We start from the raw sequence: 14,546 nt of genomic DNA, 5'->3' as shown, positions 1-14,546 counted from the left end.
AAATCAAACACTCGGACAGTCACAATTTGAGTTCGCGCGAATAAATTGAAAGCGCATATTTCAAGTTTTCGAGTTGTTTTTTTTTTTTTACGGGAGAAAGGCAAAAACAAGGCCTTGTAACGTGCCTTCGCTGCAATCTTGCTAACTTACCTCAGCAACGAAACGAATGAATCTAATAACTAAATGGCTTTGTTCTCGCCAGTCGGAAGCATGCACCACGGAATTTATTTTTCTGCTCTCATTACGTAGTACATGGACCCCGGGGGCCAGGCCATCTACGTGACAAAAAAAGATGTTTACTGGTATAAAATGTGTTTTAAATGACCTTAAACTAAATTTAGAAGCGATTGAAAATATCTAGTAGTAGCGCAAATGAGCTAAACGGAAGGAAAAATATCTCCCTACAGACGTATTCAATTACATGTTCGGCGTTCTGACATGCACGAGTAATCAGCTAACAAGACATAAATTTATGATTAATATGTGATATTTTACGTCTCGCAAGAACGACATTGACGTGCCAAATGTTGTGCATGCATGGCTACTGGCACGCTATTTGTCGTAACAATACAATCGTAAGCCCATACTATTTGAGTTAAATCCAGTTTCACTAAGAAAACACCAATTTCATGTTCGGGAAAATTATGTTTGCATCTATTTTTTTTTCCTTTTCGGCGTATTTTTTGTATTATATAAGACTAGTGGCACGTGTTTCAGCTCATGATTCGGAGCGGTTTATTTTACTTTAATACAATAATGAGCAACTCCTATTGGAATTGAAACCAGAACCACAATGTAAGGCAAAATGGTTCTCTTATTTGGTAAACTTAACTACACATATTTATTAGCTTCCCTCGCAGGCTGGGACTGAGCTTATAAAGTCATAGTTTTTGTATAGGAAGAAGCAAAAAAAAAAAAAAAAAAAAAGACATGCCAAAAGAGGGCAGGGTGGGTGTAAACCGAATCTGCTTTCGGGAGTGCCTTCGGTGAGAATCAGGTAGCAGAAATTTTTATCAAGTTAAGAAGGCGTTTCCATTTATGTTTTCACCTGAACAGCATCTTCAAGTGATCTGAATATAACCTCTACATCATGAGCATATCACGACTGCAATGAGTTATGCAGAGCCCGCGGTTTTACGTCACGATTCTCTAGGCTGGTGATTATCTATCGTTTACCAGCACTTTACCGTTAGCGTTTCTTACAATCACAACAATGAATTTGCTAAATTAATTAATCCTTGATTATATCAGCGATGTTCGCACCATTTTGGCAAAAGCAATGAACCTACACACATGCGGCGCTTAATGAACCAATCAAGCATTTCACCCCAGGTAAGCTGCAAAACGTGCCTTCAAATTTTATTTTTTTTCCAAAAAAAAAAAAAACAAATGAAGTCGATGCCAAAAATGGAGTTTTTTCATATATAGGTAAATATGTGTGGTAATTATCATGGTAAATATGCACTGTATTATCATGACGCTGTACTTCCGTCGCTCTTAACTTTTTAAAGCGAGCGGAGATAAGTGGCCGTGAGACTCGACTGATTCGAAACTTTTTTTAAAATTCCTCCTTTTAACACCTCTACGGGACAAACGACTTTCTACTATCGAACAGAGTCATTATGGAATAGTTTAGAAAGAAATCTTAAGCTAAGCGAATCTCTGAATATTATTAAACGAATACCATATTGTCACATAATTCTACCTTAGGCCCGGTTCAGACGCCGAACTTTTCATGAGCCGAAATTAATTCGAATTTGGACCGACTCAAATTATCAAAAGTACGCTTGATGATTCAGACGTCGAACTTAATTCAACCGAACCAAAACACATCGAAACATCAGCGGTTTTCAGACAAGGTGTATGCATTAGGTTCGGCTCATGAAAAGTTCGACTTCTGAATCAAAGCCGTTCCAAAGCCGAAATTCCCAGCTGAGCTAGGCGGGAAGAACGGCTGAGCCGTTCCAAATTCAAACAGCGGTTCTTAACTGATTCAGACACTGAACTTTTCATGTACTTAATTCAACGCATTAGGTTCGGCTCATGAAAAGTTCGGCGTTCGGCCTTATTTCATATCATTTCTATAATTGCTTGGTACGTTGATTTATTTCATTTTAATTTTAATGTAACTTATTAAGTAGTATTAGTACTGAAAAGCCCCCTTGGGGAGTACTAATAAAATTTGTACCGTACTATCAAACCGATCTCTGAATGCCTTTTTCAGGTACTTACCTCGATCTATTCCTGCCTGAAGGTTGGTACTGGCCAGCCGAAATGCCACATTAAATCGAGTTAAATTCTACATTACGTCGGCTTAACTTGCTGAAATTTTCATTTATATATTCACTTGATGAATCTATGGGCCAAGGTGCACCGGCAGGCCGATTATTGTTCGTGCTTGCTTGTAGTAACTCTTTTTGTTATAATTAGGAGTTATCTGTTTGGTAAGGCCCGGCTTCTTTTGGCTCTTTTCTTAAGGACACGCTTGGGTTGCTCAAGTAGTTTTAGACTGAATGAACAAATAACTCGTGGCCTAATTCCTTGGTAAATCGGCCTCTTGTACAAATAGAAATGAAAGAGCCATTGCCTCTACATACACTCCTTTTTATATAAGGATATTGTTTTTGCCGATTTAGGCTGAAAATATTCCTGAGTATTCTTAGATTACAGCATATGGCATTTGCGTTTTATTGACTTTGGTGGCGTTGAAGTAATTTTGGAGCCAGGCTGCATGCAATAAAGCTTGATATGACGCACATAACTTCTTACAGAAATGTCATTAGTATCCAACACACGGCTAGTGCTGTTTTTGTATATATCCTTATAAAAAGAAGAGCGCATCGTACGTACGTAACAAATACAAGGAAAGAGTTTACTTGAAAAATTGTAAGTGACAGATGAATTCCTTTTTTTTTTCTCTCGACGAGAGATGGGCGGAATGCAGCGGATCCCGCGCGCACACTGATCGGTTTCCGAGAGCGAGGAACGGTCCCGTTTAATTGTAGCCTCCTACGCGGACGTCCTTTGGGCTCGTCACGCAATCCTTCCCACGTGACCAGCCCAGGGACCGTCCGCGTGGGAAGCTCCAGTTATCGGATAGTCTATCCTGTAATCCTCAGGTGAACGACATTTTAGCTATGCGTGAAAGTCGATGCGAAGAATTGAGTTTTTACCATATATAGGTAAATATGCATTGTAATTAAACGACTTGCAATTTGTAAAAATTAATTTTATAAATGAAATGTCCATAGATCATAAAAATTAAGCTTTTCGAAACGCTTTTCAAAGCTAGCTTTGCATTCTTGTGAGAACGGACAACTTTGGCGTCATGCTAATCATGTGATATCCCTGCCTGAGTTCTTGTCAAACACAAATCCAAGGTGAACGGTGTTTGTTGCGGTTTTAAATTCCTCCGGCGCAGTGTGAACGATGGCTCAGTCGGTCAAGGTCACGTCATTTTGTAAAACTTATTGTTTAGCGCCTAAGATTTTTCACTCAGTTCACCTAGAGCAATGCTCAATGACTTTATACACCTCAAGAGTTCCTCGGTGGATCTTGTCCGCTTAATTAATCGTAGAATACTACATAACTTGTCAATAAGGCGTGCTTTCACCAGAGTGCGAGTGCTATGTGCTCTGTTAACTTTTGCTGTACCGCCATTGGAACTGATGGCCATCGCTGACGGCGAACTGTGATAGGTTTCTACTCGAGTAGGAAAACAAGTGGTATCTAGCAGTTGATCTGCCGACTGCTGAGTCTGTCCATTGGTGTTTTGGCTCATCTGGACACTTACTGCATCGTTTTGTTGTCGTGTGGGAGGACAGGAAGATGAAAGGTCAGTCGTAACGCGTGTATTTGCTGCTGCATTTTCCCCCGCTGTGGTTATTAACGGCCAGGTGGTCCTTTCCTGGGTGTTTGTCGTCAAGGTGCTTTCATGATATGTTGGTAAAGGTTCCACAAAACCGTACCACGGTGAAGAAGCTGCATCACTTGCGACGTTAATGTTGGATTGAAAAACATTGTTTTCATTGGGACGACGGTGAGGTGAATTTGTTCCTGACAAGGTGTTATGAAACGGAGCTGGATTGCTGATGGTTGTGTTGGAAGTCATTGGCGGAAGGCTGACCATGCTGATTACGGGTCTTGAGAGTGACATCGATGTTGGTGTTGCTAATGTTAGGTTAGGAGTCGATTCTCTGTCTTGATTGTTGCTTAAAGACTCAAGACAGCCCTGTGGTCTTGCTGTCGCCGCAATGGCTCTTCCTATCGATGCGGAACCTACTGCAGATTGGTCGTTATTGACTATACCGTCTAAACACTTACTCAGATTAAGTTGAACTCTTTCATGAGTATCCGGCTTTGCTCCCATGCAAAAAGGGATGCGACAGTTGTAATCCACGCAAGATTCGGAATGCTTGGAAGCCAGATGTCTCACCTCTTGACAAATGATGCAACTGAGTTTTTTGCATCCTTGTGAATGTTGTAACTTTAGCTTGGTGTTAACACAAAGTGGGAGAATACAGCTGGGATTTGAACAGTTCAAAGCATGCTGAAGGAACTGCTGGAGATTGCTGAATACCCATCCAGCTCCTTGCTTTTGTTCTGCCATTCACGGACCTCAGACAAGATCTGACGAGTTAAAATGCATATACTGATTAGATTTAAGTAATGACTGATCGGAGTAATGGCCTTTCCCAATTGCTATATGAATGTTTACCGGTACCCGAAAGAAATTAATTCAAGCCTGTGTTTTAAAAGGGACCGAAACGAACAGTTGGGTGAGCTTCATTTCATCTTGGGGGCGGGGTAGGAAGGAGGGAAGGGGGCATAATATTTATAGGGGACAGGCCAGTGAGGGAAGGGAAGTTGGAGTCCTGAGTTAGCCCGGTGAAACACGGGGGCCTCTCATAGCTCTTGGTAAGATTGATCAAATGGGCCGGTAGTGTTGACAGACGGCAGCAGATAGACTAAAGGCCCCGTCCACACTTCGATCACCGGTCAAATTGGATTTGAACAATTGCCCAGAATATTTTGCCACCACGCAAAACGGATAGAACCAAGAAACTCTGGCCTTGCAATATGCTGCTAACGTATCATTTTGTTAGACAAGTGAAACTTAAAAAACGTTTCAGTAGACTGCTGTCATCATCTGGTACTGAATTTAGCAAGACCGACTACGCGTAGGAAACTTAACGCGGGACAACGACATGATTAAGTCCAGAGTGAAAGCCAACAAGCAACCGTGGACAGGCTTTTTGAGACTCAACCATACGAGAACCAACCAGGTTAGCGTATTAGCTGCTGACCACGGTTGCATCTTCGCTTTCAGTTTGGACTCTATCACAGTCGTTGTCGAATTCATTGTTCTACTTAGGCCCTGCACACACTACGCTAGCGAAATTTAAAAGCGGCGTTTTCTCACTGAAAACGCATCAAATGTTCTTCGTCCACACTACGCCGGAGAAATTTAAAGACGGTCTTTTCAGTCAGAAAACGCATGAAATATTTATTATCGTGACGCCATCGTTTTTCGAAAAGCTCCGTTCTCAAAATATTTTCCATCCACACGAAAACGAAAAGCCGGCGTTTTCAAAATCCTCCGATTTAAAGAGCGTTTTCGAAAAGCTTCATTTGCGTGACAGATTAGTGTGGACGGTAGACCTAACTGCAGAAATAAAGCTGCGTTTTTAACTTTCTCTCGAGTAGTTTGGGCGGCGCCGCAGCTGTTCGTTTCGTAAACGGTCGATGCCATTTTCGCGACACTTAGTAATTTTTTTTTAACTATCAACAGGGGCCATAATCGGGAACGGAGACCCTAAGCGCCTGCCATTTCTAGTATTGGGGCTGTCCCCATGATATGGGACAATTTTCCTATTTTTAGAACAAATTGCGCTATCGCGTGCGGCACACGCGCTTACATGCTGCGTGGATTTTTGCGGATGTAGCGCGGGGGAAATGCGTCCAAAACCCCCGAATTTTTTGATATTTTTGGTCCACAACTCAATACGTTTACGTCTATTGGAATTTTGCTTAAACATTTTCGTCGTAAGCTGTTCCAATTTGAGTGAGGTAAGACCGCGTCGAATTTAGATATGTCCCGCTTTATATCACTAACCAAGTAGTTCACTAACCAAGTTGGTTAGCTGCTTCTTTTACAAGAACATCAAATAAATTACTCCACTCTAAATTTCACATATAATGAAGATTAACAGCTTTTCCATAACACAGCGAAAAACTAGTTGGATATATTTGGATATAGCGGTGTTTTATAACTTCAAAGTTTTCCTCCTCTTACCAGACGCTCGCCGGGATTTCGCCAGTCTTTCGCGACCAAAAAATAAAACAAAATTGCAAGTTTGAGTTTCACCTGAATTGTAAGTAACGCTTGATGTTTAATCAAGGCCCAATAAGTTTACATCTGTAGTTACTGCTCAGTTTTGTTTGTGTAAAAATCCAATAAATTGTCTGTTGTCGATGGATAAGGGGCCCCGTCGATGTGTATGTTGTACAGTCAGTAAACATGACAAATTGGACTTCCGCACCCTCGTGTGAAAGCGTTCATCGAACTCATACAATATCTCTATAGTTTTTAAATATGTTTAAGGTTGATAAATGTTTGAGAACTTATTAAAAGGTTAGCTGAAAATATGTGAATACAGCAGAAATAATCAGCAACGTTACGATGACGTTCTCTTTATTCAACGTCGGATAACGGTTTCGATTTTGTTGGTCGAGTTATCAAAACGCCTTGTCTATTTTATTTTTACAGTGTAAAACTTCGCCATGTTGAAGAAACACACATGATGTTAGCGGTCTTTGGCGTTGGTGAAAATAAAATTGTTGCAGCATCTCAGCACAAAAGATAACGACAGAAATCTTTTTCAAGATTTGTTGACAATTGAAAACACCTACTCGGACTTGAAAGTATACGCCCTGCACTATGCAAATGAGCTAATTGTAGGCGTCAGACTTTCCTTTCAAAAACTTTTGCAAACTCGCCAAACAAGCAGAAACAATAAGAAACCATCAAAAACAAGTTTTGGTTATGATTAAGCATTGTTTGAGAAACTCACAAATTAACTCGATACCAGAGTAGAGAGTTTCCTTGCTATATTCTTAAGTCAGAACAAACGCGAAAGAATACGCGTAAGTTTACAATTAGCGCGAGCAGATCTTATTATTCATTCACAGCGCGAATATTTTCGATCTTGAAAATATCACCTTTTCCATTAGCGCAGAGCATAAAACTACATATAAGCGCCCTGGTTCTTAGTCCCTGCCTTATTCAACGCCATCGCTGTGACAAATCCGCAATAGAATCTCGCAACTCTCACCATTTGATCACGCAACCTGACAACATCCACACGAGAACCCACGACGTGTGCGTGGATCTGCGCGGATATATGTCGTCAGAATGGCGCAATTTGTTCCAAAAATAGCAAAATGTTGGCACATCATAGGTGCGTGCGGATCCCAAGACTTACGGTCTCCGTCTCCGATTATGGCTCCTGCTATCAACGAGTTTTTCCCTATTAAATTAAAGAAAAAAAATTGTATGTAACCACCCTAGGGCTTGCCACAAGTTGCTCGAGATTTCCCAAAAAGTTGCCCGAAATTTCTCAAAGTTGCTCAAAAGTTGCTCCAAAAAAAGTCAAAAGTTGCGTTTTGTAACGAAAGTTGCTCAAAAGTTGCTACAAAGAGGAAAAACTTTTTTTGTCGCTCTCTTCTTTTATTTGGTCTGATGCAAATATATGCAATCTGTACAACAAAAGTAAAATTTCTGAGCATTTTTGTGCAATTTTGCGTTGTAACCAGCGTCGCTGAATAAATTTGTTCACAATACGTACGAGTAAATACTACGCATCAATATTAATATGACAATATTAATCTCGTAAAAATTCTATTATGAGCCAATAAAATTGTCGTTGCTGTTCACGGTCAAGACTTCTAACCATTTTCATTTTCGCTGGAGTACTCAGTCTTGCCCCTGCATATGCGGCTACCCTTAAAGGATCTGAATGACCTTCGTAGCCTGAAACACTCGAATCAGTGGAGCGTGAATCTTCGTCCGCCATTTTGGATTTTCTTTAAAAAACCGCTGACCTAACAGCCCGGCTACATACATCTTTCGCCCATGATCTGCCGCAGGGGGGAGGAACTGCTCCTTTTTCACAGGAAATTCACAAATTGTCCACTGAAACATTGTAAAATATGGAAGCATGGCCAATTAAAGCCCTAAAAGCTGCTCCGATATCTAGAAAACTAGAAATTGCTCAGAATGCGAAAAGTTGCTCGAAACAAAAAAAGTTCCTCGAAATACGAAAAGTTGCCCAAAAGTTGCCATGCAACTTGTGGCAAGCCCTAAACCAACCAGTATCGAACCCGGAACCTGTGTTTCTTAACATCCATCTTACACCACTACACTTCCAGGTTGATCCGCCAAATCTTCACAAAATTTAAATATAAAACGCGACCTTCTTAAATATTAATAATAGAGTTACCCCAACCATTAAATAAAAGCTAACCGCAGGCAAACTAGTGTAAATATGAACAATGAAGCATTTGGAGATTGCGTTCTACCCCATCAAAAAATTGTAACCAGTTTCATCCTGGTCCAGGCTTAAGGTAATTCCCCTGAAATAAAAAATGCAAGTAGATTTTTGTTCAAACTTTGTCCAATGAATATTTATCATATGAGAACTTTAATTATAAAATAAAAAAGAGGAGTGCCCGTGTTCGTTAAGGAGCAGTGAGGCATTGAAAATGTCCCATTTGACCGCATTTTGGAATGCGTTCTTATTACAAGAACGCATTCCAAGTTATTGTAAACTCTTTGTGAGCCCAGACTCATGAAAACACGCCTCAAACTACAATCAATTTTTGTGTCTGACACAATAAACTTTTTAAGTTTGATTTTGATAGACAGCTGAATCCTTGTTAAAATATTGGAACCAAATTGCTTGTCACGGCTATCAAACTGCAAAATAAAAGAGACTACAGTGCAGCTGCTATTTTCCTTATTTATTCAATTTTCAACAATAGAAATCAGATCAGTCTTTTCTCACGCAAAGCTAATGATTAAATGATTAAAATGACTGGAGAAAAATTGGGGTGCCCGAGCTCTTTAGTGAGCTATAGCCATTTCTCGACTGACAGAACTCGATATCAAGGTAAATCCGCCATGTTTTCAATGTGCGCGCTCTAATGACGCCATAAATTATGCGTGGTAAGGATGCGTAATGCAATGCTGGAGAATGACCTTAAAGACGGTACCTGCTAAATACAAAGGTTTTTGCCCCGGGTTAGGGCCACGCCGAAAAAGTAGATCTTTGCAAGGGCCATTAGAATCCACAAAGAAAAATTAGGGTAGCCACGCGTTTTTTCCAGATAATCAGCCTTGAATCTCAACAAAAATGCTGACATCAGCATTTTCTATAAAAAAAGGAAAGGATATTTCTTCACAAATTTCCTTCGAAATCTCCTTTACAAACAGAAAAGCAAAAACATATATAAAGGTCTTAGAACTACATGGTAAATGGTAACATAAAAACCATTTTTTGGTATGTTTTTAATAACAAAATCGTTGCAACAGCGCTTTTAGCGTCTCTGACAGCCTTCCTCTGGTTCAGCCAAAATACAGTCTAAATACGTTTTGGTCACAACCAGAAACTAATCACGTGTTGAATAGACTTGCCACTTCCATTTCATAACATAAAATGTGAGGGTAACCACGCGTTTTTTAAAGTTATTGATCTTTTTTTGAAAACTTTTACAGTGCCCGTTACATTTTTTCCTGTCACCTCCCTTGTAAGTAAAACATTTGCGTATTTCGCACTTGTTTTGAGCGCGCACTACGCCATCTGCAGGTACTTGTTTACAGTTGGATTTCAGTATAATTTTCGCCAGATAACAGCTAGTTTTTTAGCTGGAAGACGTTAACAGTTAGTGGTTGGTGATATACTGCTATTTTGGTGTTCCTGGTTTGAGTACGGGTTCATTAAACCTGATTTGGTCACAGTAGGAAAATTTTGCTTTCATTTAGTCGTGTACTTAGTAGCGTAGTTGATTGCGTCAATGTCAACCCCAGCGCGCGCGTGGCACTTAAACCATGCCTTGCGTGATGCGCAGAAAATATGTGCACTAACAAAAGTAGGCACCGTCCTTAAGGTGGCTTACCACAGTTTTTCGGACACTAGTAGCGCGCGCTATGATTGCTTTTCAGGCGGCACTATTAATCGCGCGTACACAAATGACGCAAGCAACCCTAAGAAGAAACGAAAACCACTTCAGCACTTGAAAGGCGTTAAACGACTTCGGTATACGTAGCAATAGTTTCAAACTCCGTTCAAACATGGTTTTAAGCCTAGGGCCAAAGAAATATGAAAAAAAAAACTCGATGAACAACGGGTAAAAGAGTTCCAATTTACTCTTGCTTTCTCGCACGCGATACATGGCGTCACATGAGCGCGCGCTTAAATAAAGGGCATGCGCAATTCAATTCTCTTCCAAGGTTGTAAAATCCAGTCTTTGATCGAGGATTGCTCGAAAACTTACCGTACAACCCATAATGAAATTTTCACAGTTGATTTGTAGGGGTGAGTCATGTTTAGAGCCAAAATTTTTAAAAAATCTGTAAGACAGATTTTGAGCTATTTTTGATTTCATATTTTCTTAGTTTACGAAAAATCTGTCTGACAGATTTTTATTTTACTTTGCATGAATGTTAAATCAGAGCCAATTTCTTATTCCTGAAATTTTGAGGTGGGGTCATACGGGTAGATTTTGAGAAAAACGTCATTTAACCTGCTAGTGCCCATTCTCTCCTTAAGTACTCGGTCGTTCATTTTGGCATTTGTTGACGTTTCAAGTTTCACATAGGATGGTAAAAGACTTAAGTCAACAGTAAATATAGAAAGAAAAAACATCTTGGAACATTTTTCAAAAGAGTTAGAAGTTGAGCTGTTATAATCCATCGAAACTGTAGTAAGCCATCTTAAACTAAGGCAGATCAGTGGCATCGTCCATTCTGAAAGGCTTGGTTACCAATGATGACATCGACCGTTAAAAATGGCATCAACCGTTTAACTACGAAACGGAAATCAGCGGCCGCGCCTTGGTATCAGCCTTGGTATCAGTCTGTTTAATTTTCCCACGAAAAAAAGGCAACGGAGCAGGGAGCGACAGGGGGTGTTACTAGTACAGCCGTGAAAAGGACCTCCGTTTTATTTTCTTGTCTACGCGGAATGAAAGGGGAAACGTGACCTTGTTATGATTGGTTGAACTATCTGTTGCCTGAAAAAAGAAACCTAAAACGGAAGATCGTAAAACAAACATTGTGAGGCAGTTTATTTGTTGGTTTTACAAATCATGCACCAGCTCAAGGATCTTCATAGAAGCTGTCATAGAAAATTTTCTGTGCTCAGTTCGAATGAAAATACAAAAGCAAAAACTGACACAACGTAGGATGTTTTTTTTGAAGGTGTACTATTCAATGAAAATTTTACATTGGGACGTGCTTTTATGTAGCCGATATTTACGTAATAACGAAAATACGTAAAAGTAATTGACAGTGTAAATTAAAGATAAGCATACGGTAAAATAAAATAACATGATAAAAGAACATAGTAACAGAAAACAAATGGAAACAATAATATGTTTCCGCGAAGAAACATATTAATTGTAGTATATGCATAGTCAATTACTGTGAACGAGCACAGGTTACACAAATTTGCATATTTCGAACTAGCTAATCAAGGAAAATCCTTCGACAAGATCTTGAAAAGAGGTTCAGTATAGTATCAGTTAAATGAATACATTTCTACTTCACTATTATTTTGAACGAAATGTCCATTTTACGCACGCTAGTAACCTGGGAGTCCTCGACGGGTGTCTGGAAAACCCGAATAGCGAATAGCGAATAGTCGCGAATAGCGAATAGCGAATAGTCCCGAATAGTACGAGTAGTGCGAATAGTCTCGAATAGTGCGAATAGTGGCGAATAGTGATGAATAGTAGTCAATAGTCACCGCTTTAGATCTAAAACCCAGCGTTAATTAATTATCCAAATAAGCAATAGAATTTCAGTGAAATTATTACCTTTTCTTCTCCGGACTCAGGCTAGTAGGCTGTCCATCGCCGACATTAAGAAAACAGAAAACACAAGGATAAAATAATAAAGACGTATTTACGCTTTTGCAGCGGTGAAAACAGAAGAAATTACGTTTAGAAACACCTTTTGCCTGATAAGCGTCTGTGGTTTTTAGTGGAAAAATCCCATCTTAAGTGGCTACGAGGTTGACTACGAAATATTGGGTACCCTATTTGTTACTATTTGCCACTATTTGCCACTATTTGCCACTATTTGCCACTATTTGCCACTATTTGCCACTATTTGCCACTATTTGCCACTATTTGCCACTATTTGCCACTATTTGCCACTATTCGCCACTATTCGAGACTGTTCGCCACTATTCGCACTATTCGTACTATTCTCTATTCGCTATTCGGGACTATTCGCTATTCGCGTTTTCCAGACACCCGTCCTCGACTTATCAGTTTGCGTTTCGGTTGACTGACAAGCGCATTCTTCTTTCACACGACTTCATCTCCGTCGGTAGCTACAGAGTCGAATCTTAATCGTTTGTTTCACTTTCCTGGTATATTTATAAATGCTTGATCCATTCTAAGTTTGTAATTTAGATATATTTCGTTCCTCACAGACGAAGCTCAAAGAACAAAACAAATCCGTATTCGGAATGGCCATTGAGTAACACGGCCGGATTACGACCTCCGGTGGGCGTTTGTTTTTATTAAAATCCACGAATACATAGCTAGTTCACCAGTCCGAAGCCTCAACAATCTTATTCGCCTCGTTGTAGAAGGTAGGTTTCGTTTACTATTCGCTCAGGAAAGTCTCTATTTCGAGTACAAAAAACGCGATGCGTTTAATTTAGCGTGTGATTTGCTCACCGATGGTTTCGTCTGGGACTCGGAGGATCGTTTGCGCTCGAAATAGTCAGACGGCTTCCAGTTTATCCCAAATTCGTGTCCTATGCAGTACCTTGACAATTTCAAGCTTTCCATTAGAGATAGTGAAGAATATGCAGGCCATGGAAATCTACAGGTTTTTACAGTAGCGGCGAACCCTAGATCGAAGTAATCCTCGATGGCCCCCGGCTTTAGCTTCGCACAGATCAGCCCACTTCTTTGGTCTTTTTCTCGTTTCTGGTAGAGTTTCATCGAGATAGAGGTATTGAATGAAGAGGAATACTCTATTCTACCCATCTTGTATTGCTACAGCCTTCAACAACTTGACATATCTTTCTTGAATTCTGCAACGATGCGATTATGAGACACACTATCGCATGTTCGCATAACGTACTGACATTCTTCTCAGAAACAAAATACAGTCGAACATCCGGTTGCGACCACCTCTCCTCAGCGACCAGTTTTCCAAGATACCAAAAGTTTTCAAGTCAAATCACTATATTTCGAACCTCTTGTAAGCGACCACCTCTCATAAGCGACCGCGACCACTTTTAGAGCTAAAAGTTTGAAACTTTCCTTTGTTTTTAACCTCCCGTAAGCGACCACTTGGCAGATAATAGAGGGAAAATTGGAAAATAAGGTGTTGTAACATTATCGTATTCCTGGCTAGTACAAGAAACGGACATTTCTCAATGGGAAGATTAGGATTTTTCTCTCGAAATTGACTTTTATATATATGAATAAAACATTGCATCAGCGTTGGCGCATAGGTTAAGTCTCGACAGTTTATTTTCTAATGAGGAAAAATTTTGACCCATTATGATCGAAGCTCTCGTAAGCGACCACCTCCCATAAGCGACCACCTAGGCTTGACATTTTGGCAAATTTACAAACTTTGAAAATTCATACAAAATTAACGAAAATAGCTACAAAGATAATTTTTTCGCAGTGGTGATCAGGAGATAAAAGAAATTTATATTAGCGAAAAACAATTTGGGGGTTAGTGGCACATTAAGCTATAACGGAACGTTTAGTCAGACGTGACTGGAAAGAAATTCAGTCTATCAGTAATGAGATCTTATGCACGTACTCTAAAATATCACTTAAAGAGAGTCACGTTTAACTCTTTCAACACTAGACAGTAAAGTTGACCAAGTTTGCCTTGCTTGCTTGGTTGCTTACAAAAAGGGAACAGTGATTAATATTTCATTCTAATATTTCTTCTAGTTAAATGCTTCATGATCAATAGGCAACGGGCCATTCAAAATACTGCTTTGAAGATATTTTCAATAATCAAACTAATAAAGTTCAATAAGTTATCAATTTTTTTTTGCCACGATTGGGTTTTGCAGTTTCAGAGACAATATGCCGTGAGATAATCCTATGCCATCCCGTTACATTTTCTTTTTAGGCCAGTTGCCACTGTGTTAATTTTTTTCATACCCAACAAAAGATCTAAAAAGAAAGAACTGATACCTTTGGAAAATAGTAAGCTTACATAACAACAATAAAAGACTTTGAAGCGGATCGATTCAGTTTACCTGCTGTAGGAAGCACTT

At 39.7% G+C, this 14,546-nt stretch overlaps 1 protein-coding gene across 1 annotated transcript; it reads right to left on the bottom strand.

Annotated features, from left to right (window-relative positions):
- Positions 1–3,481: 3,481 nt before the first annotated feature.
- Positions 3,482–6,088, bottom strand: LOC145497638 (uncharacterized). The gene has a single exon (XM_081477459.1). The coding sequence runs from the start codon at positions 4,607–4,609 to the stop codon at positions 3,482–3,484; it is 1,128 nt and encodes a 375-aa protein (XP_081333585.1). The 5' UTR covers positions 4,610–6,088.
- Positions 6,089–14,546: the final 8,458 nt, after the last annotated feature.

This window comes from Orbicella franksi, chromosome 9 (assembly GCF_964199315.1).
Source record: "Orbicella franksi chromosome 9, jaOrbFran1.1, whole genome shotgun sequence".
NCBI lineage: Eukaryota > Metazoa > Cnidaria > Anthozoa > Scleractinia > Merulinidae > Orbicella > Orbicella franksi.
The sequence above is the reverse complement of the archived record's forward strand: the minus strand, read 5'-3'. Positions and strand labels throughout refer to the sequence as shown.

Coding starts and splice junctions, on each gene's coding strand:
- LOC145497638 (XM_081477459.1), bottom strand. CDS start 4,609: ATGGCAGAACAAAAGCAAGGAGCTGGATGGGTATTCAGCAATCTCCAG.